Raw genomic sequence first — 24,642 nt, forward strand, 5'->3', positions numbered from 1 at the left:
GAGTCCTAGTGGACTCCAAGATGAACATGAGTCGGCAGTGTGACGAAGCCATCAAAAAAGCCAATGGCACTTTATCGTGCATCAGCAGATGCATGACGAATAGGTTCAAGGAGGTGATACTTCCCCTCTATTGGGCGCTGGTCAGACCGCAGTTGGAGTACTGCGTGCAATTCTGGACGCCACACTTCAAGAAGGATGCGGATAACCTGGAGAGGGTCCAGAGAAGGGCCACTCATATGGTTAAGGGCCTACAGACCAAGCCCTACGAGGAGAGACTAGAGAAACTGGACCTTTTCAGCCTCCGCAAGAGAAGGTTGAGAGGCGACCTTGTGGCTGCCTATAAGTTCATCACGGGGGCACAGAAGGGAATTGGTGAGTATTTATTCACAAAGGCGCCCCCAGGGGTTACAAGAAATAATGGCCACAAGTTAGCAGAGAGCAGATTTAGATTGGACATTAGGAAGAACTTCTTCACAGTTCGAGTGGCCAAGGTCTGGAACGGGCTCCCAAGGGAGGTGGTGCTCTCCCCTACCCTGGGGGTCTTCAAGAGGAGGTTAGATGAGTATCTAGCTGGGGTCATCTAGACCCAGCACTCTTTCCTGCTTATGCAGGGGGTCGGACTCGATGATCTATTGAGGTACCTTCCGATCCTAACATCTATGAATCTATGAATCAAACATCCCTGGCTGGGAGCCCAGGTCAGCTGATGGGGCTCCCAGGTACAGAAGCACACCATGTGTTCCTAGGGCTGGGACACCCATCAGCTGATCCAGGCTCTCAGCTATGGGGGTACCCCAGGAGTCCCTGCAGCAGGGAAACTAGTTGCTGCAATCTCTCAGCTGTGAGGGTGCATGGAGCCCCCATAGTAGACGACCTGTGAGCTGGGAGCTCCCAGGCTCAGGGGTGCACATGTGCTCTACCACTGGGAGGTCCAAGCCACACAGGCCCCTGACCACATATTCTATTGATAGTGTGATAGGAAGCAGCTACAACGTTATTGCACATATTTTGTGGATTAACTTTGTATCTCATTCCTTTTTTATCATTAATTGATTGAATTTTCTATATATGTTGGATAGACAACCATAAGTTTGCACCTTTCACCAGCATCATCAGGATAAAACATGATTGCATTCCCATAAAGTGGCACTTTGTCCAGATTGCTAGCAGTAGTATGGAAATGACTAGGATCAAAATTTTGTTCATACTCATTAGGTTCTGCTGTCAGTCTTACAGGAATGCCTTACTGTAAAGAATTATGATATGAGTCAATTTTCTTTTGTTAGTTTCTATGATCTTATAACAACAAAAGGGAGAGACAGAAGAAAGTCCAGAGAGTGAAGAACAAACTGAGTCAAGAGAAAAGAATAGAAAACACAGAGACAAATAACCTAATTATAATCTTGTATATAATATTAACAGACTATAAACTATTCCTACTTAGTATTGACTAATGACCTACTAGAACTCATTGTAGACTGCATAACAATCCCATGGTGCCCAATTCTTTTAGCTAGAGCTGTGGCCACCATTTATTCAATATTTAATGTTCTAGACATATATGTTTTCACAGGATTCATATTTAAAATTCCTCTCCCCTGTAATCCAAATCCAGTTTGTTCTCTGCTACTGTATGGTAATTTTGGGATGGGAATGGGGAGCCTTTTTCTCATTGCATCCACTCATTTTTCTTTTCAAACTGAATATTCTTCTTCTTCAGCAATTCCTCACAAACGAGGATGACTGTCTTATATGATTGTTTTATCTGTGGATCCAAAGATGGCTGATGAGACCAATCCAGGATTGACAGACTCTGTTGTAACTCAGGCACATGTTTCCATGTGGGATGGATGGCTCTGGATTTTTTGTTAGGCCCATGACACAGTGTTTCCGCCACTCCTACTTTTCTGTCTCCTGATGTGGTTGTGAGGCTTCAAAGTACTGAGATCCTAGCAGGAGACTTTTTCTCCATTTGGGAGGGTCTCCCACAAGTTGATGTTGCATTTTTTTCATTATGGCCTTGAGGATAGCCTTGAAATGCTTTCTCTGTCTTCTTGAATGTATGGCTTGACTGAGACGGAAGAATAAAACTTGCTTCAGGAGTCTGGAGATGAACATTTAGATTGCTGTGGCTGGCCCAATTAAGTTGACATTGCATGATCATCACTTCGATGCTCCTGGTATTTGCTTGTGAGAGGACACTAATGTTGGTGCATCTGTCTTCCCATTGGATTCAAAGGATGTTCCATGAGAAACAGTGATGATACTTCTTCAACAACTAGAGGTGTCTGCCGTACACTGTCTATATCCCAACTACATATAGTAAGGTGGGGATCACAACTGCTTGATAAACCATGATCTTGGTTTCAGATCTGATGTCGCAGTCTTTGAACACCTATTTCCTCAGGCACCTGAAGACTGCACTTGCACATTTGAAATGACATTGGATTTCTTTATCAAAGTCATCCTTCTACAAGAGATGGCTTCCAAGGTACAGGAAATACTCAACATTTTCTATTGGCTTTGACTCAACATTTTTTAGAGTCTCAGATGAATGCCTGCTCATTAAGATTTTGTTGATAGAGGACCTTAGTCTTCTGAATGTGAAGGCATCAGTCCCATTTTCTTGTATGTCTTGGTAAAGACATTGATGATTGCCTGAAGGTCTGCTTCCAAGTGAGTACATGCTATAGCATCCCCAGCATACTGGAGCTCAATGATTGAAGTCAGGGTGGTCTTGGTTTTGAATCAAAGTCTGCTTAGATTAAACAGTTTACCATCCATTCAGTAGCTTAGCTCCACTCTGAGTGGTAGCTTGTTGGTGGCCAGATGTAGCATCACAGTAAGGAATATCAAGACAAGTGCAGGAGAGATGATGCAGCCTTACTTAACTCCCGTCTTATTCTCAAAAGGATCTGAGATAGATCTGTTACTGAGAGCCACTTACTGTCATGGAGTAGGCAAATAATGGTGACAGATTTCGGTGGGCATCCTCCATAGTGCTTCTTGGTTGACTAAGTTGAAGGCTTTTGTGAGGTCAAAGAAGGCCATGTAAGGAGGCTTATGTTGCTCTCAGCATTTTTCCTGCAGCTGGCAAGTGGTGAAGATCATGTCAGTTGTCCCTCTTGATGCCCTAAACATACACTGAGATTCTGAGAGGAGCTCTTCAGGAAGTAGGAGATGGATAAGGAGGGTTCTCTGATAATCTTTCTTGTGGTAGACAGTAAGGTGATTCCTCTGAAACTTCCACAATCAGACCTGTCTGCTTTCTTAAAGACTGTCATTTGGAACTTTTTCATCATTCCAGATCCTTAAGATGAGGACATGGAGCTGTGATGTGATGGGGATTCCATCAGTTCTAGATGCCTTCTTGTTCTTCTGCTTGATGGCTTTCCTCACTTCATCAAGGATCGGAGGGTTTCCAAGGTCATTTCTGACTGGGTGTTATGGAAGGAGTTGAGAACACTCTTGTCAACAACAGAGCCTTGATTAAGAAAGCCTTCAAAATGCTCCTTCGAAAGGGCATTGATGGATTCCCTTTCCTTGATCAGCTTCCCTCCCTCCTTAGGTTCCAAGGGGTTGGTCCCTGAGTGCTTGAACTGTAGATGGCTTAAGTGGCATCTGGTTGAAAAACCATGCATATTGTGGATGTAAGTGAGATGTTGAATCTCCTTTGCCTTGTCTTCCCATCCTCTGTTTTTCATATTGTAAGTCCTCCTTTGGACCTCTGCCTTGGCTTGCTGGAGATTCAATCTCTTTTGCCTGGAGTTGATGTCATTCTGCCAACCACATTCTGCCAAGCCCTTGTGCTTGTTCTCAATCAACTCAATCTCCTCATCATTCTCATCAAACCAGTCTTGAAGTTTCCTGGTAGAAAATCCAAGTGTCTCTTTGAAGGTATTGATCATAGTAGACTTATAGGTATCCCAAGGACTGCCAATATTCTCCTATTGTTGTATATTGGAATTCACCAGTTTTTCACTGAGACCTTGGTGGAAGATCTCTTACTTGACTGGGTCCTTAAGTCCTTCAATGTTGATCTTCCATCTTTATTGCTTCTGCTGCAGTTGTTATTTGGGAGCCAGTTTGAGTGACATAACTGAATGGATGAGTCAGTGATTAGTCCAGCCAGTAGTCATCAGTGTCTAGCATAGATCTGGTGATGTGGACATCTTTGTGATCCTGGGCATGAATGACAATGACACAGTTGTGCTATTGTTGTCTTGTGCCACTGCCATGTTGTCTTGTGCCATTAATTTCAATAGGGAAATCATTGAGTTGGTTTATGAGTTCATTCTTGGTGGCAAAACCAACTCCATGAAGCCAGCATTCTCCTTCCTGTTTACCTTTCCATAAGAAGGTATAGCTGCATCCACATTCTTTCAGCTGCCCATCTCCAGCTCACCATGTCTCAGTCAGTGCAGCAAAATTGATGTTGTGTTACCTGAGTTCTCAAGCCATGAATGCAGTGTGGCGCTCTGAGTGTTCACTATTAGGATTGTCCATGAGAGTCCTGATGTTCCAGGTCCTAAAACTGATTGTGTGACTTCACTGATTTTGACTGCAGTAATGATGATCCCACTAGAAACAGTTATCCAGTCAGGAGAAGGTAAAGAGTCTATGTTTAGGGCAACTTTTCTAGCCCCCATGTAGGGTGAGTAGAGTGGTTCCTGAAGAGGGTTGCTCAGTCACAGTTACAGCTGCTGAATCTCACTCTTGCTTCATCCAAGTGCTAAATGACCTTCTTGCAACTTCTGCCTTCATGCCAGTTCATGAGTAGAAGCTTACAGACCTCACAATCCTGCTCCCATCATAAGTATCTGGTTGCCAAAGGGCTTTAAAAATGTTCTGGAAAAGCCATTTTCATGGAAGACACTTGTGCTTGATTTCTTTTATTATGAAGAAGCTACATCAGCTTCTACATGGTTCTTGACAGAATGGGATCTTAATCCAGTGGCAAGGAGGTCAAGACAATTGGAAATTTAATTCCACCTTCACAATCATTGAGATTCTAATGTCTTCCACCTGCTTCACCACTGAGGACTTGTAGACCTCTGGTTGGACTGGGCAGGCTTATTATAGTGGTGACCTCTACTTCCCATTTCACAGCACTGTCAAAGGATATATGTGACTTTTCAGGAGGGAAAGCATTGCCATCTGCTGTCCTCACCACACCCTGGTGGTGCTGCTTGGTTCATGACTGTTTTTTCATCAGAGTTACCCCTGCTAATTTTGCAGCTAACCTTCTCTGAAGGTCATTTCTCTCTCAGAAAGTGCAAAGAACTTCTTTGTATGTAACACAAAAGATTAACCTTAGAATAAACAGTGATTGTTTCTGAAGTAATACTGAAGGTTGCTTTTTGTTTCTAAGTAGCCAGTTGCCATGAAAAATTTAAAGGCGTTTGCTGTACTATTTGTTGCTCATAATGTATTCTCTGCTTTTGATGAAGCATGCAGTATGTCAGTAAAAGAACAAATGACAGTTGTACTGAGTTTTGTTGCTATGCACCACATGGATTATTATGAAGCCTTTTGTTACTTTGTTCCAGCATCATCATATAATGCAGCAGCACTTACAATTTATTATCAGTTCTTGTATAGGAATGATTTTTTGCTCTGACAAATGCACATTGTCTACCACAGGCAGACAAGGTTCTTTGGGTAAATCTGATATCTTTTATTAGACCAATTTCATTAGCTGGAAAAAATTCTTCTTTGCAGACTTTCAGGTACAAATACCCATTTTCTACTACCACTTTAATGAGCAGTAAACACGCTAGAGTGCAGATTTTTTTTTTGCACAGGTATATATATGATTGTACAAATATGAGCATACATGTACACACAATCACAGGTATACATGCATGCTTGATGCTTGTACATATGTAGAGCTAAACCTTTATTTCATCATATGAATACATCCTTTTAGCTTATGCAAGTTTGCATTTGAACAAACAAATGTAAATGATAGATATCCATATGTAAGCATGTGGACTCAGAAGCATAGGCAATTTTCTCATAATTTGGAAAGAGCAAGAGTTAAAAAAATAGCTATAAAATAGGACTTTAATGAATAGCTTTGCACTGTGCCTGGATTTGAGCTAGATTAATCTCCATGCCAGAATTCAGCAGTCTATTTATAAATGTAATCCATGACTTTTTAAAGGGTTAAACCCACTGTAAATCTTTGTTTGTCTATTTAATGCTATGTCCATGAATTTACATAATGCATATCTAACTGCACAAAAGATTTTTGTGAGTGTACACGTATGCACGCACGCGCGAGCGCACACACACACACACACGCACGCACACACACGCACGCACGCACACACATACACACACTATTTTTGGGAGGTCCATACTTTTGTCTGGATGTTCCATAACTTTGCTAGTGGCAATACAAGAAATCAGATCTTCTACTGTGCTCTGGCTGCTTTGCTAGCATTTCCAAGATGCTCTGCAGTCGGCATTAATCAGCTTCAGCAACTTGTGTGGCATCGTGCTGCTACTGTGGTGTTTGCCACCCAGTTTCCTGACCTCCAGGCACAAGGGAGCTATGCCCAGATGATGCATTTCTTTCAAGACACCCCTGGAGTATGGAAAAGTGTGTGTGTAAGTCAGTGAGTCTGTTCCAAATTAAACCAGAGAAAGGAATGATGCTCAGACAGCCAAAGCATAAAATGGAGGAACATAAAAACTGACTTAAAGACACCACTTTACCTCCCTCCCAATGGTAAGCATAATTCATTTACAGCTCAAGAAACAGTCCAAGAAATCTTAGAATGAAGTTTTATGATTTAGGGGTCTGCTACACATTTTTTTTCATATTTGAATTTAGGGAAAAAAAAACATGCTTTGCAGCGACAGTACATTAAGTGTAATAGAAACCGATGAACTGTAAAATCACATGCCAGTAATACTGAATTGTTGAAAAGGTCTTCTGCTCTGTTATGGAGTGGTGCTGAGGGATGATGAGAAAATTGTCAGGTGTGTATGTGCTGTGTAATTCACAGAGAACAGAATGGAAAGACTGCTATTTTAAATTAAGAGAAAAAAATCATGCTTGTTCTGTTTGTGGCACTGGTATGAACTGAGAGAAGGGTGACCAGATGTATCATTTAGAATATGAATCTTAAACATGTTAAAATTAAAGTGCCTCCACCTGAATAGGTAAGACATTTGAAAGTGAAGCCATTTCAAAGTCCTCAGTTCTAAAATGACATATGGTAGTACACATCACGTTTCACTGACGGTATGTTCACTAGAATGCTCTGTCAAAATTATATTAACTGAAACAAAAAAAAAAGCAAATTCAAATTCTCAATTTGTTTGTGCAGTGGTCAATACAGTTGGACCCTGATCTCATTCAAGGCCCTGTAGACATTACTGTAATGACAATTATAACACCATCATCATCGCCAACTGACACTAGTGAAATGCTGAACCTGATGTAATCTCTTCCAAATAGCAAGATTAAGAAAAACATTTTGCACCACTGACACTCTAAATACAATAGCTGGAAAAAAATGAAGCAGGCAGTTGAAGTTTTCCTTGAAATAGCAAACATTAAGAGCTAAAAAAAAGGAAAGGTACACTTGACTAAATAGGACTCCTGAGATGAAGACTGCTTATAGCAGAAAGGCCAGATGAAGCAAGTCAACATTTTGATAAATGGCCAGGACAGTAAAGAAGTCTGCTCCTATCTTGTATGTGCTGTTTATATCCCATTTCAGTAGAATATGAGAGAGAATTTTAGTTTCAAAATCTTAACAATATTTTCAAATAATGCTAATGAAATAGCTTGAAAGTAGACATACTGGTGGGTTTAGATTTAGATGGTTTCCAGGGACAGATATTTTACAAAGCTACTTATTAACTATCACATTTAACCTTCCATGTATGCACTTTTTCTAAATAATGACATATATAACATAACTTACATATTAGGACTTTCATTTGGCACTTCGTGTGAATATCTCCTTATCGCCTACATATAAATCATTCAGAAAGCAGCCTTTTCACTTCAGCTGTGTTGTTATTGTGAATGACTGACAAAGTTGTGAAATAAAATCTTAATCAAATACTTGCTAAAGTCTGCATAAGCCATATTACATAAAGCTCCCTTACACTGTAAATCAAGAAAGTAATGAAGGCAGGCAGGGAAGAAGTCAGAGCATGTCTTTCTCTGGAAATTTAGGTCTGGAGAGTGCCTCAAAAGAATAAGCATATCTTTGCATACTTTTATCAGAGGGGTGAGAGAATTATATGCTATTTATCTTGTAGGGTAGTCATTATGCTACTTGATATTTTGTAAAACTGTTCAGGTGAGTTAATTGCCATTTTCCCTGCTGGTTGGAAGAATGTGATTTAAGTAGGAACAGTTTTAATATGAATGTGTGCTCATTCTCTTAACAGCAAATCAAAATGCCTTGTTTGTAGAGTTACATAACAACTGTTATACATGATAAACTATTGTTGGCTCTATTTCTGAGCTGTCAGCTAGAGAATGCTTGAGAGAGATAACAGAAATGATAAGATTCCTGCCAATGTTGTTTTTTTCAATCATATCACGCTAATGATTTATTCTAAATAACACAACTTAAATAGATTTCATGCCCATATTTATTATAGTTTTTGCACAGATTCAGAAAATTTCTTTTTTAGATTTTTTTTAAGATGATATGATTGAGTTGATATATGCTCAGTACAGATGATGGTTTCTATCATTAATTTAGGACTCCAAAAGGGAAATATCCCTGCTGATTAAACAACACTAGACAAGGAAGCAAGCCAGCAATATCTGTATAGTTTTTTTGTTTTGTTTTATATTGGTTTGGTTTTTTTAGTTTGGAAATATTAGTTTAGAAAGAAACGTGCCTCAGCACTTGTCCACATATATATTTTTTTTCTTTTTCCAAACATTTAACTGTCATGCACGAAAATGCTCTCTCTTAATTTGAAGGATTAAGCAATGAAACAAAATCAAGTGTAATAGATTTAGAGTAAACTAAAAAAAAAGAAAGTACACTGTTTAAATGGTGTTATCTTGCATAAATGATTTCCCTGTTAGAACAAATACACAATCATCCAAACGAACAAACTGAAGAACTTAATGGGACTCTGAACAATTTTGAGTCAGGGTTGATAATTTGGACAGCAGACTGCAAGGTTAAATACAGCCAGTCAAAAAGCCTAAGACTGAATCTTTGCAGATTAGTCCAAGATACGTAGACTGAACCAATAAGCAAGTGAACAGACATTCACTTTGGATTGCAGAAATGTATCCACATGCCTGCAGTTGCCCAGGCCAGAAGCCAGAGGTGCTATAACACACATCTCTGCTAAACTGGGAAAGACAGCTTGGGCCAAGGTTAGCACACCCACCCTTCAAGTGAAGGTTTGCAGGGGGAGGTGCAAAGCATTCTGCGATGCTGGCGAAACTGAGAGAAAACCTGAATTTGGAGGGGATCTGGGAAAGAAGTTCAATAAACAAATTTAACCTAAATCAGTTAAGTCTGATACTACATCCATCCAGGTTCATCTTAAATTGGTTTCAGCCATTTTGAAAGTGGTTTATGTGTGCTAAACTTCTGTTGTGTTACAGATTTGAACTAGTATCTTATCACTTATACTAGTTTATATGTAATTTCTGTTCCAAGCACTACAGAGGAATCCTGGTGAACATGGACAGCATTATGATGAACATAGAATCTAGAGTATTTTTTTTTTTTTGTATTTTTAATGCAGGAAAGCATGCATTAGAGTGTCACTGTACATCAAAATATAGAAGAGGGTTTGCCAGGCATCCTCAGAACCAATATTTGAGTAGTGTGAGAAACAAAAGGACAAAGGATGTTCTGAGAAACATCATAGTGCCACAAATTAAATGTCAAATGTGACAAAAGCTATTATATAGTAATGCATGTATGTTTCATATTCACCCAAATCCCAGATGACCGTGAATTTAAGATAACCCCCAATAATTAGATTCTACACAAGGAAAAACTATAAATTGGTTACAGTCTTTTATATATAATTCTAATTTTTGGAATATTTTCTTTAAAATTTCATCCTTTCCACCACTGCAGTGGGGAAAGCAATGGTAGGGGAACAGATGGTGAGAAGGCGGGGGAGGTGGAGGGCCAGATATGGTAGGGGAGTCATACCACATAGGGGGTTATGCCATTTTGCCACCCCCCACCTAGCCCTCTGCTCCTTTTCTTCCCCATCACCTGTTCTCCTGCTACCTAACCCCCTTGTGCCTGTTCCCTCCACAGCCTCACGTTCTACACTTAGCTGACTTGTCTGGTTTAGAGGTGGGTGTGCTGCCTCTGGAGCTATAGAGCTGCAGGTTGAAGCCTGGGTGTGTTCCTGGGCCCCCCTCTGTCCAGGAATTGTTTCTGCCTGTGGCAGGGGGTCAGGCTATATGATCTGTTCAGGTCCCTCCTGACCCTAGCTACTATGAAACTTCTTCTACTCTGTTTCCTCAACCTGAAGCCTCTGTCCCCCGTTGTGCCTGCCCCTCCCACAGCTTTGAACCCCACATTGTCTCTGCCCTCCACGTCCCCTTTGCTCCACTCCAGCAGGCTTTATCCCTGATCCAGCCTAGGGCATGAAGCATGGCCTCAGCCTGACCCTGTAGCAGCAGTAGCAACATGGAAGCTCTGTCCCTGACTCTGGTGCCCAGCCAGAGTTGCCACTGGCCCTGTTGGGTTGGGCTGGGCTGAGGCTTGACCAAGTATGTGCTCCAGGCCCCAAGCTGGAGTGAGGACAGGACTGCCAGTGATCAAGCAAGGGTAAGTGGATTGGGTGGGAGGGGGCTGGTAGGAAAAGGAGAGGTGGAGCGGGGGGAAACAGGGGAAAAAGTGAGTGAAGGCTGGGGGCCTGAGGCTGGGGGGATACAGGGACAGTGTAAAGACAGGCAACAGCTGTGGCTCTGGCCCTGACCCTAGGTCAAAGCCAGAGTCAGAGCCACAGCATCTTCCTGCCCCACACCACCTCTTAACAGGTTAAGAGGCTGTGACTTGGATGACTACACAGTCCAGTGGGTGGCAAATTGGCTAGAGGGTCGCACCCAGAGAGTCGTGGTGGATGGGTCGGTTTCGACCTGGAAGGGTGTGGGCAGTGGGGTCCCGCAGGGCTCGGTCCTTGGACCAATACTCTTTAATGTCTTCATCAGCGACTTGGACGAGGGAGTGAAATGTACTCTGTCCATGTTTGCAGATGACACAAAGCTATGGGGAAAAGTGGACTCGCCGGAGGGCAGGGAACAGCTGCAAGCAGACCTGGACAGGTTGGACAAGTGGGCAGAAAACAACAGAATGCAGTTCAACAAGGAGAAATGCAAAGTGCTGCACCGAGGGAGGAAAAATGACCAGCACACCTACTGCCTAGGGAATGACCTGCTGGGTGGCACGGAAGTGGAAAGGGATCTTGGAGTCCTAGTGGACTCCAAGATGAACATAAGTTGGCAGTGTGACGAAGCCATCAAAAAAGCCAATGGCACTTTATTGTGCATCAGCAGACGCATGACAACTAGGTCCAAGGAGGTGATACTTCCCCTCTATCGGGCGCTGGTCAGACCGCAGTTGGAGTACTGCGTGCAATTCTGGGCGCTGCACTTCAAGAGGGATGCGGATAACCTGGAGAGAGTCCAGAGAAGGGCCACTCATATGGTTAAGGGCTTGCAGGCCAAGCCCTACGAGGAGAGACTAGAGAACCTGGACCTTTTCATCCTCCGCAAGAGAAGGTTGAGAGGCAACCTTGTGGCTGCCTATAAGTTCATCACGGGGGCACAGAAGGGAATTGGTGAGGTTTTATTCACCAAGGCGCCCCCAGGGGTTACAAGAAATAATGGCCACAAGCTAGCAGAGAGCAGATTTAGATTGTACATTAGGAAGAACTTCTTCACAGTTCGAGTGGCCAAGGTCTGGAACGGGCTCCCAAGGGAGGTGGTGCTCTCCCCTACCCTGGAGGTCTTCAAGAGGAGGTTAGATAAGCATCTAGCTGGGGTCATCTAGACCCAGCACTCTTTCCTGCCTTTGCAGGGGGTCGGACTCAATGATCTATTGAGGTCCCTTCCGACCCTAACATCTATGAATCTATGAAACCTCATACTTGATTCCAAGATGAAGGACTTTTTCCCCCATGTAAAGTGAAGGGGAAAAAAACCTTTTCTTGGAATCAAGCAAATATAGCCATTAAAACAAAATGTTTCAGAGTCAACACATTATTTAGAACTTGCTAATCTGACTCTTATATGAGCCAGGTATTTACTTAATGAACACTCCCAGGAATCGTTCTTCAACAGCGTAATCACAAAAATGTCTGGATATTAACTTTGATCTTTCAAAGATACCTTGCAACTATTATTCCTAAAAGTATAATAGAAGAAGTACAGTGAGCTAGCAAAGACAGGCTGAAGTTCTGGTGAAAAAAAACCTTAAACTCAGTACTGTGCAGCTATAACATTGAGCAAACAAAGAAAGGTTAAAAATCATCAACAACTATGTCCTAAGATTTGGTTGTTTTATCTCCACAGAAAATACCAATACAGGAATAATTTAATATAGGACTTTTGGGAGACCTTATACAACTTCAATTATTTGTAATGTGTAAGCTATGTGCATAAGGTGCTGTTGGTAAGATAGGACTACAACTGCCCTTTTGTCTGCAGCCAAAGTTGAACATCAACACAATTCTTGAGCCTTGCCAGATGCACATTATGCAAAATTCCATGAAAATAAATTTCTGTAAATCCCACAATGGCTACTTAATCTATGCATTTGTATCGGACAAGAGTGGTCTTATTTTATGAGGGGAATGACAGGTAGGCATACTATTCTGTATTCTTCATTCTGACCGGTTTCTCATCAGGTATTATTCTACATGTAGCATCAGCTCAGAAAGATTTTACTTTTCTCAAAGTTGTGAATGGATACTGTTGGAGGGAGTACTATCTTATGGCAGCAAAAGTAACTGCACCTAAATGCACATGTAAATGTTGACCCTGGTGTACATTGTGCCTAGTGAGCCCAGGCAGCAGGGGGCCAGACCTCTGCCTGCTGCCTAGCCACATGGCTCTGCTCTTTGGGCACTCTTGTGCCCCAGCCACCCCTCCTCCACCCAGCACCTTGACCCAGAGCCCAGGGATGAGCCACTGCCCCTCCCTGCCCCCCCTCCAAGCTTGCTGCCAGCCCATTGATGCTCTGCCTTGGCTCAAACTGCTGTGGTCTCAGGCAGACATGAAGACACTACACCAAGAAGCAGCTGACTCCAGCGTGAATTAATAGCACGCGTAGATGCACCCACTGTGTATTAGAATACAGTAATCTTTTGTAACCACTTTCCTGACAATTAGTATAAATTTTGATGCAGGAAGATCAGTCATACCAAACAGATTTTGTTAGAATAGATAGAGGCATTTCAAAATAGTTTTGAAATGAACTGGCAGGCAAACATAACAGATGTTATACACTGAACCTTAGATTAAGTTATAGAACCTGTTTTATTAAAATAAGAACTGTTTTATTCAACCCTATTCAGGCAAACTCCTGCTGATTCCAAAGGATGGTTGTCTGAGTAGGTGTGAATGAAATAAGGCATGAGGCTAAAAGGCCTCAGAATTAGTTTCTTGTCTTTAATCTCTTTTACTTTTGGAAAAACAGCATAGCAAGTTTAACATCTAGCCAAAGAGCTACTGAATACAGGTAAAAGAAACCTACTTTTAAGAAACATGAGCTATGACAGGCAAGGAATACAAATATAAAATTGATGCTAAAATTTTGTAGACAAAGACAGTGGAAAAATGTGTTTTATGAGTATCAGAGCCCATGCTATCATTAAGACCTCCTATAGAATCCCGGGGCTCTGACAATTTAATATGGCTTGAACAGAAAGACCTGAGAAGTAGTGCAATTCAGTAGTATTTAGTGATGGTAATCAGAAGAGTTTGGGAAAGCTTTTGATTAGGGTTTCTCTTAGTTGTGGCTGACCCATTTATCTGTGGACCTGGGGTTTTCTAATGAAGCAGTGAATTTTAGGCACTCACTCCATTCTTCTACCGGTTTCAGTATATACATTTCAAAACCACAAAACATACTTATTGATCTTGCACTAGAAATTATGGGAGACTGTTGGAAACAAACAAACAAAAAGATTTGTTGGAGAACTCAAACCAGACCTTCTCCTTTATTTAGGGAAGGAGATATAGGTTCTCTCTTGGAGCCTGGTTAATTTCTTGTGTTGTAAATGTGGGAGGGAGAGAGGGAAGGAGGAAAAAAAGCAAGATCCTCTGATGATGTTTGGTCAACACTGCTTTGGTCTGTTGGAAGACTGGACAGTCCATCTACTAGCTGGAAATTATTCTGAGCAAGAAAATAAGATGTTCAGCTGTTCCTAAATACAAGAGAAGTGTGCTCAATACAGTGGTAATGGGTTGAACTGGTATGTGATTAGAGAGGAGGTCAAACTAGATAAGCTAATGGTCACTCCTGGCCTTAAACTCTATGAATATATTAAAAGGATTTTTACATCAATTCATATTTCAGAAGAGGCAAAAAGGGATATAAATTTGGCATGTGTTAGCAGAAAATGAGTGCAATAGGATAAACATGTTTTGGGAGAGCTGAAGCAGGGATAATTCATGCTAACAAGTTCATAAATATTCAGGTTCAGATGTATACCCTGGGTTTGCATATGTTCTAGTTTCTCATAGGAAAGGTTTTCATGGATCTAGCTGTAGCTGATTATTAATTTATTTTTGACAGAATATTTTGATTATAAAAAAAACAAGTATAAAGTGTTCTTCAAATAATTATTATTGTTCCTATTCTGAAATAATATTTAAATATAATTTTCTGCTTCAGCATCCACTAATGCATCCATCTACTGGCAGGTGGACCAGAACTTAGGACTTTGTAAATTTTGTTGATGGGTCTCTTATTCAGTTCAGATCCTATTTACAAACATTCTTCCTGTCTGCTGCAGCATGCGAGGAGAGTCTCCCCTGATGCTCAGCAGGATGCCTATTTAGTTCTTTCAACAGAAAGTAAAACTCAGCAGCTCTTTGCAAAAGTAAGGACTTGGTCTACATGGAAATCAAGTCAATCAGTCCTTTTGCTGGGTTACAGGAGCTGGGATGAGGACAGGAGGACCCCAGATCAATCTGCTCTAGTGGGTCCAGGTTTGGGGCCTTGAGCCTCTCTGAACACATCTAACTCTTTCCCCTGGCTCAGACATGCACACACACATGCGCACACACAAATATCCTGGATCATTTACTACCTTAGTATTGCAGCCACGATATAGACTTCTGTCTGTCCGCTTTCTGGAGTTATATCCTCCATCTGCAACTTCAGCACCTCTGCTACATTTGGGCTTTCAGTGTAGTCTCAGATAGCTCCAGTTGTAGAAGGAACTTTCCTATCTAGCCATGGTTCACAAACCTGGAAGTTCCTATCATCTCAGCTGCCCAGCGTGACTAACCTTCCCTATTTTGCAGTCTTTATAAACCAAAAGGGCAGAGCTGGAAGTGATCAGGCATCACTAATTTAAAGATCCAGCTATCTGAGTTTCTCTCCTATTTGAAAACTCTTTTCTAACTATATACATAGTTTACCAATTCCATTAAACTATCCCATACGTTGATTTCAACTTTCCATTGTTTTTATCTGCATCCGTCTTGTCTATCCAGATCTCATTCTAATTCTCCTTTTAAATTAATTATAGCACTAGGCACAGGCACACAACTTTAGTTTAAATCTGTCTTAGCAAAATTATCAACATGGGAACAACATCTACTCACCTTCCCTCACCATAAAAAGTGATTGCTGAGCAAATACATGCCTTGAGAAATATAATCTCTGTTCTGCTGTGGAATGACCATGAGAAGAATGTGATTTCCTTAAATGTACTCATTATTCATTTGGCACATTTTTTAAATGAGATTAAAATTAGTATTTTAACTGCATCTGTTAACTAGTGATTGGTTACATATGTTACCTAGTATTGCTGAAAGAATATCTCTTGTAATAGGTAGAAGGCTTTAAATGCTTAGAATCTACTTTGGGTGGGTTGTGGGGAGGGGGAGAGGTGGGGAAGAGCTTATACGTAGTATTGTAGAATTTTAAAGATTTCAGCCGTACCAGCTTTTTTTAAGTGTTCCTTCTCAGAATAATGAAGCTACAATGAAATGCATTTGCTGTGTAAATAATTTATATCTGACATTTTTTACCACATTCAGGAATAAACATTTTCTATAAATGTGCAACCCTTGTTGTGAAATTTACAGTCATATGTCTGCATAGCTCATTTTTTTCCAGTATACATGGGCTTGGAAAGTGTCTTAAAATACTAGTCCTGTTGCTATGCTAAACAATTCTGCATTGACATGCAAGTTACCAAAAGCACAAACTTAATAGTCAGTCATTTCAGTCACAGAAATATGCATCTCTGTGTGTATACAGTTCTACCTGCAAAGAAATTGGTGCTCTATCATTTGGTGTTACATTAAAATCTTGTATGCTTTATAGTCCTGCTGATGTCAGGGCTTCAATAAATGGGACTGAATAAGCTGAAAAGGTCTTCATGATAGTAAGGAAACCTGCAGTCACATACATCCCAGTCTTTTTCATCATTAGGAAGTCTAGCAGATTGACAATTGTGCCTGATAACATTTGCCCAGGTTCCTGTGATCTTATTTCTGGACTCATTCCCATCATCTGGTCCAGGCTTCCTGACAAAAAGTGCTCAAAGTTGAACAATTCAGTTAAACAACTGCAGGAAGCTTCTGTCCATCAGCTTCCTGTTGTCATTCTCAAAATGTGCCTAAATTAACAGATTTTAGTTTGAAATAAAAAACATCAAAGCAAAAGCTTTGTTAAACTGCATGCCAGCAAATGGTGCCTGTTACCTCATCACAATCCCATTGCTTCTACATGGGAAATTTCTGCTGATATACATACATAAGATTCTGGGTAACTCTCCTGTAGAGCTAGTTGTGACTATGCATGGGAGAATATACTAAGGAGAATAGTTGTAAGTCTCCACATTTCACGTTTAGGAACCAACCTCTAAAACTCCTATGATTCTTTTCTGCCCACTGCTTGAAATGCTTCTTCACAGGAGATGATGGAATTTCAAAGTAGAGAGAGAGCATTTTGTGATGCCAATAGTCAGGAACACTAACAAAATTGTGATAATATTAATCTTGCCATTCTGTAACAGTCACTTTAAATGATCTGAAGTGTGTCGGGAGTTGCTGTTGGGCCAGCAGCAGCAGCACATTTCTGCAGTAGCATTCTGTGGCAACATCTGAGCTAGCAAGCCGACAAGCATAAAGATGATGAGGTTGTAAATAATGCTCTAGAACAAAATTATTCTTGGAGAATCTATACTCTGCCAACTTCTCCATCCAGGCTAAAAGAGATGAGAAAATGAGAGTAGATAGTGCGGTAGACCTGCGATGAGAGAATGCTGTCTAGCCTATCAGGAATTTTCACCATTGTGTGCATTTTGCTTAAAGTGCATGACTATATTTGTAATCTGCTTTGCATATTTTGCCTTATTTCCTTATTTTAAAACCTTTTCTCATTAAAGATAATTTATGTGATCACTTATTAATTGAAAGAGTGCCAGATGTTTGCATGATGGGAGAAAAAATAGTATTTTTAAGTAAAAACAAAACAAGACAAATAAACAAACCCAGATTTTAAGCCTTTATTTGTTCTATATAGTTGAGACAAAAAAAAAAAAAATCCAAGTACAAAATAAAACTAACAGAGAAAATTGGGTGTGGGGAGTGAACTGTGCAGTAAAAATACCTTTTAGAAAACATAAAAGAGTTCTGTCAAGGAGGGCTCATTGATGCAATAGGTAGGATCTTCTTCTCCCAGTGCATTGGCACAAACCAATGGAATTAGAGTACCATGACAGTTGGCTTGCGTGAAGGATCTGATGGAGCCACGAGCTCTCACTGGATGCTGTTCATCCAGGAAACGGTACAGTCTGAGAGGCCTGACATTGGTCATATGGTGCCAGTTAGAAGGGTTTTCAAGAGGTTGTAGGACCTCTGCTAGGTTTTCATGATGCAGGGCATTGAGATGTAACATTTGTGATCACCAAGGAATATAGTCACTAGCTGTGGAGTCTGTCTGCTAAGCATGCCCACTAATTGCTGCTACATTTCCGCCTTCATTCACATAATTCTTTCAGTTGATAGCCAGGATCCTTTCTTAGGTTTCTATGTTTGGTTGAACCACAGCCAACATCTTGGTGACAACCATAACTTTCTTCAGCTTTAAGTTCATCTGCAGCCCACTTATTCTTCAGTGTTGCTGCTACAAGGTCTTTGGCTATCTTCTCCTTGGTTTGCTTTCTTTGGATCCTTAAGTTCAGTACACTGGTTATTGTTAGTGATGGTAGGTTTAGGATCTGATAGTTGCAAGTGCAAAACCTGGAAGGCCAAAAAAGCAACAAATGATTATTTTTATTGTAATGTCTCCTTGGCATTTGAAATAAAACTTTTTTTCCTTCCCACTATTTTGGAAAGCCATTTTCATAGCCTCTTCCCAGAATTGTGAGCTGATGAAGAAAGTATGTCAATTTGGATCACTTGCATGTGGAAGCATTAAAGTTTACAGGCCACCTTGCATTCTAGAGGTCTGCATCATATGCTACCTGCTACTCTGTTACTATGCCATACATGTTTTCTGGGTTAGGATTCCCAATTTACCTAGACAGAGCTGTAGTGGCTCGCACTGTAGGTTACATGCTGTTTTGTTAATTGCTGTGTTTGTTTTAACACTGGGGCATGATATAATTATAGTAGTATTTCAAAGGACATACCCTAAGTGGGGAGGGGCTGCTGAGTCCAGGTTGATGTCTGTGCCCTAACCTTGGAGAAAATACTCCTTCTGTATCTAAAGAAACAGTAAGGATGGTGGCACAAGACAATCCAGCTATGTATGCACCATGGCTATTTATAAGGATAATGTTCTTAGAGATCTTCCACACAACTTATTCAAGAACAAAGGGAAAAAAAAACAGGCCTAATCTACAGTGTTAGAGCTTACTAGAGTATTTTCTGTACTTGATATGCCATCTTATATTAACTACTGACATGCTCAAAGTTTGTTGCACCAGCTCTTTCCCTTCTGCAGTAACGGCATGTATAGGGAGTAGCAGAATTTGTGTTTTATGAGTCACAGTTTGGTATCATCTTTTGGTGCTATGCAGAATGGTTTGGAAAGGTTCTACATCCACTACACTTCATGGTTCTGCCAAGGGATTTGTGAGAAATTTTAATGACTTTGTTTCAAAAGTGGGGTTTTTTGTGAGGTTATGGAAAAACTATTATTTTTTTAACCAGTTACATCCTATAACTCTTGACTTGGTTTCCTGTATTAATATTCCTTAAATAAACAAACAGCATGTACTCTACTGCAAAACTATAAAAAACAAATTACTTGATAAGCAGGAATCCACAGTAAGGAATTATCTTGTGGATTTTTTTTAAACTTGCACTGGCCAGAACTTGATGAAGGAGTGAGGAATGGAGCAGATAGCACCACAACACAAGGGATAGCAACTTCAACAGGGAAAAGGTTGATACTGGAGTTCTAGCAAAAGCATGCAAGACAGTTGAGTAATTAGCTTCATTTGGAGAACAGATGATGGAAGAGAGAATGTTGCTTCCTCTCCTCCCCCCCCCCGAGTGACTACACTCAGAAGTAACTACTTTGAGCATGTAGAAAGAGACTGAATATGGAATGAGGGTGATCAGAACTCACATCTTCCCATCATGGCAGTTCCCAGTACTGCCAATAAAACAAGAAAGAGTTGCCTAAATATTGGCATGCATTAACAATTAATGCAAATGTACAATGCTTACCACATCCTCCTTTGTGTTATTGAGACCAAAGCGTTGCTAGAGGTGGTAGGCTGCCTGGCAACAGAACTGGACAGGGAAGTTCAGGTTGTATTAGTGCCCAACCAAACTGTCTGGTGATTCCTCCCATGGAGATTCCCCAGGTTGGCCATGACGGGCTGCTCAGTGCTAGCATCCCTTGCCAAAAGCCCATCCAGCTTCTTGTAGTATAGGTAGTGGTTTGCTCTGTACCAGATGAGCAGTTTTTGTCCCTCACTTGTTTCTAGTTCTTCTTCAAGTTGTTCCCTATGCTCCATCTTCATATAGAGAGCCTCATATGCCTTCTGGTTATGGTTGTTCTCAACAAGGTATTGCATCTTTTATTTTCCCCACATTGTGCAAGGGGCCAAAATCTCAGCCTGTTGTCCAGTTGCAGACATGATTGAGACTATACATTTCAAAATTTTTAGGAACTGTTTTCATGTGTTGTCATGTGAATACTATCAATGTGTTGTTCCACCAGGCATCTGGGCAGAGAAAAAGAACCTGACCTAGGAGCAGAAGAAACCACACAGGGAAGCAAAGGGCCTAGACCAAGACAGTTTACAAAGAAATGTGGGAAGGTAGTTGGCAGACTACCAAAATAAATCTGGGCAGGCTCATATACTTGGGATACAATTACACAAAATTCTCCTGGGATAAAATGTCCTGATTTACATTTACATCCTTATATCAGTACAAGAGCTTATGTCATGTGGATGTGACTTAATTATACCACATTATAGAATTTAACCAAGATAGCCAGTTCATATAGACAAACCCTCATTCATTTCTTCCTTTGCTAATTGTGGTCCTATTCCCATTTGACGCATGCCTGGGTTTACAATTATCCATCTAGTATAAATCTCTCTTATTCTCAGCAAACTGGTGAAGGAGGAAATGGTAATGACAGCAAATTGCTGTGGTTGGTGTTGCAGGACTTCACCCAGCTGCTGCTGCTTCTCATTATTTTATTATTTTTAGATCATTTCCCTACTGATTCTCTCTTCCTCTCAAACCTATAAAGCAATTAAAAACAAAAAAATCTGTTATGAATGCTTACGCAAGTACTATCCATATAAATTACCTTTTTCTTGTGAAGATTCATATAAGCAAAAGTCAATTACTTGAATGTGCTTGGAAAGCGAACGCAAAATGGGTGCTTGCCTGAGCAAAGTAAACTCATTTGTAAATTCAAGCAAATATTCAGGGAACATCATATGCAGTATTTTTGTCCCTAACTACTAGGGCCTGGTGCAGCCTCAGAGAAAAAGTCAATGAAAATGACTTGCACTGACTGCTGTTGGCTTTGGACACAGCCTGTAGTAACTATAATGTAAAAACTAATGGTATGTTACTTGCTTGTCAAAACAAATTACTGGGCTCAGGTGAGTGAATGAATAGAATTTTGCAAGACTGGTATGAATATCAAAGGGTATAATTTCAGTAGCTGAAGTGAATGACTGCCATCTACTCCATTTAGATTGGTGAAATATCAGTTTTATGTTAATAGAAAAGCCAGGAAAAGCTAATAGAAAATGCTTTGATTAAGGTACTTGTGTGATGACTTCTTTCAGTGTAAAAATAGAAATAGTAAAAATAAATAAATAATATAGATTAAAATTTTTGTAACAATGTAACACATGTTAACAGCTGCTACTGTAACAGTATTTTCCACTAGTGTATTCAGAGATCGGAATGATGAGGTCTCTTTGAGGAATCCTTAGGTTACTATGCATCTCAGAGGATGATTTTCTTTATTACTGGATGAAAAGCAAGCAACATCAAGAGAAAAGATAAACACAAATCACTCAGGGTTCTTGTGAAATTATAGTATAAGAACTTGACATTCTATAACAGTTGACACTGGCTTTTCTGCAACAAATGCATTCCAGAATGCAGCTTCTCAGTTTCTTATATCATACAGTAACAAACCCCCAGGTTTACAATAAAGTACAAAGGGATCTAACACATGCTGGCCTACTGAAAGAATATAGATCAAGGATGGTGTAACTCTCCATTGCAAAACAGAATACATAGAAGAGGAATATTAATGTATAGTGCATACAGGTCTTCAACCTTTACCTTTGTGGCAGCATCGAAGCATACAAAGCCCATGCTAAAGTCAATGGTAAGCCCCATAAGATGGCTCTCCAAAACACAGGCATATGTCTTGCACTGCAAATATGAGAAAATAAAATTAGTATACTATGTCTTATGCACTCATGTATTAGTTTCCAAAGGTTTTTTTTTTTGTCTAATGCACACATTTTCTATTGTATACAACTCAAAATTATTGTTAGAGAAGAAACCACTTATATAATGGGCCAATTTCATCCTTGACATATCACAGATCAATGGAGTTATATCAGAAATGAACTTTTCCAAAGACGATAGGAAGAGGCTATGGTTCCATTAAGGATAAACAAATCAAAATTCAACAATTTTAATGGCCTAATATGACAACTGCTAAAAGGAAAGTTTCATTCTATCCAGATACTAACTTTGATTTTAAAAGATGAAACTAATAACTTCTACAAAACATTCATAAGTCTAGATAAAAAATAAAGTGTATGAATAATATCTGTTGAAACTCTGGATGTAAGGGGTGCTCATGTATGTTACTCCCCCCACCCCCCTCCCGTCTCTTAAATATCAGTGTTAAAATAGGCATCTTATTTTGGTGAAATAATTCCTATAATTATAAGAGATTTTTTTTTTTTCCAGCTAGGAGACAGTAGCCTATGAGTAAACCTTGACACATTCAATAGCTGTCTCATTCTTTGGTTTATTTATTTATTTTAAAACATAACATTTTGGGCTATGACATGGAAAATCAATTCTTTTCCTGTCAAATAATGCCCTACTTGAAACTTGGTTTCAGGTTCATAAAGGCAAAATTGCATTGTTTAACACAAATGCTGGATTTTACTGTAAAACAGATTAAATTAAAACAAAATCTGATGCACTAAAGTGGTTTTTAAAGGCCATTTTTACAAAACTATGCATACAGGAAATTGTTAATGGGAAATTTTGCATTTCAGATTTAAGTCAGAGACTTTGCTCGATTGCTGATGATTGTAAGGAACAGCATAAAGAGTAATCTTTCTTGCTACATTCAGTTTCAACCATTCTAAAATGTGCGTACTATATGCACACGGTGTCAATGGGATGAAGTATAAATAATTAACATGGGCACAATGTAAGTTACTAAATGTTCATCAGTTTTAAGACAAATATTTGTTTCATATAAAGCTTTGACTAGCAATGAGAAATAAAACAGAAGGTAGGGAAGGGTGGCACCTCAAAGAGCAATGATCTCTCATAAGCCACAGACTACTACAGCCTACTGAACAAGCTAGTCTGTAACCCTGCCTTGCCTCCTGCCTAACTTCAGACTAACACAAATAACTACCTCTCTCTCCTAATAAGAAATAAGTAAGAACATAATTAATATTTGTGTTTATTGACATTTATCCTATTCAATGAATGTCTTATTTTTCATATTTCTGGCTCTGTTTCATTGCAAGGTAAATTCTCAGCTCAATTGCTATTAATGGCAATATATTTATTACTGACTCTCAAACTCTAAGACTTTTCCCTCAAAATGAAAAAGCAAGGGAGTTTAATTGCTTATAACCTCTGCAAAATAGGTTGTGTTTAGTTAGATTCTTAAGTATCAATTCAGCAACCTATCTTGAGAAACCCCCATTTTGAAACTTGATCTTAAATATCTTTGGAAGGATAGGAACTTAGGGCAGAATTCTTAGAATGGAATTAAGAGAAATAAAGGTAAGATTTTTCAAAAGCATTCAGTGACTTATATTTTTTGGCATTTTTAATACTCTAAATTCCATTTAGTTGTACAAAAGACACATTATTTCATCATTAACACCATATTGTATACAGTAAAACTTATACATGTACTAATACATATATAGAGAGAGTAATTGTAATCCTATTTTAATAGTTCTGTAGTCATGTTGTAGCCATGATGATGCAAGAAATAAGTGAGACACAAAATTTTTTTGTGAGTGATATCTTTTATTGGATCCAATGCATAGTTGGGATAGTCCTAGACTGGGGACCTGGTGAAGAATGTACTTAATTGGAAAACTTGTTTATGCCTATCTCAACCAGACCATTGGTTCAGTAAAAGATATCACCCACAAAAACCCTTGCCTCTCATTGTAAACACATACATTTATATAAAGGATGACTTTTCTTTTTTGAAATACAAATTAACTGACTGTTTCCTTAACACAAGGATCACAAATTACATCTTCTCTTTTTGAAGGGCTCTTCTCTGCTCTTAAGACCCCTGTTACAAATTACATAATAATGCAATTAATTAAAGTGTTGCATCATTATTTAATTGCACAATAAATTTAGACTGGCCACATGTGAAAAGACTGGCCAGACCTGCCAAGTAATTATCACACAATTAACTGGTTAATCTAGCAATAAATTTAGACCCGCCACATGTGCAAAGTAATTATCAGACATAAAAAATGACTATCCAAATATAAAAAGAGCCAACAAGCTATAAAGATAGTGCTTGAAAATGTGTAGCGACTCCATAGTTAGTTTTTATCCAGCTTTAACTTGAATGTGTAGCATGGCCCCACAAGGACAAGTCAGGTATATCTGCTACTTATACTACCTGAAACAGTTGTCATTGATGGGTTATGATTTAAAATTTGATTTCTCTGACACTTTACTGTAAATTGGGT

The 24,642-nt window shown here is 39.7% G+C and overlaps 1 protein-coding gene across 1 annotated transcript in view; it reads right to left on the bottom strand.

The window, feature by feature from the left end:
* The window catches only part of SNTG1 (syntrophin gamma 1), a 386,259-nt gene that overhangs the window by 29,293 nt on the left and 332,324 nt on the right, over positions 1-24,642 (bottom strand). Inside the window, exon 16 of the mRNA XM_059724105.1 lies at positions 21,995-22,087. Coding sequence (XP_059580088.1) covers positions 21,995-22,087 — 93 coding nt within the window. The remainder of the gene's footprint in view (positions 1-21,994; positions 22,088-24,642) is intronic.

The sequence above is a fragment of the Alligator mississippiensis genome, chromosome 3 (assembly GCF_030867095.1).
Source record: "Alligator mississippiensis isolate rAllMis1 chromosome 3, rAllMis1, whole genome shotgun sequence".
NCBI lineage: Eukaryota > Metazoa > Chordata > Crocodylia > Alligatoridae > Alligator > Alligator mississippiensis.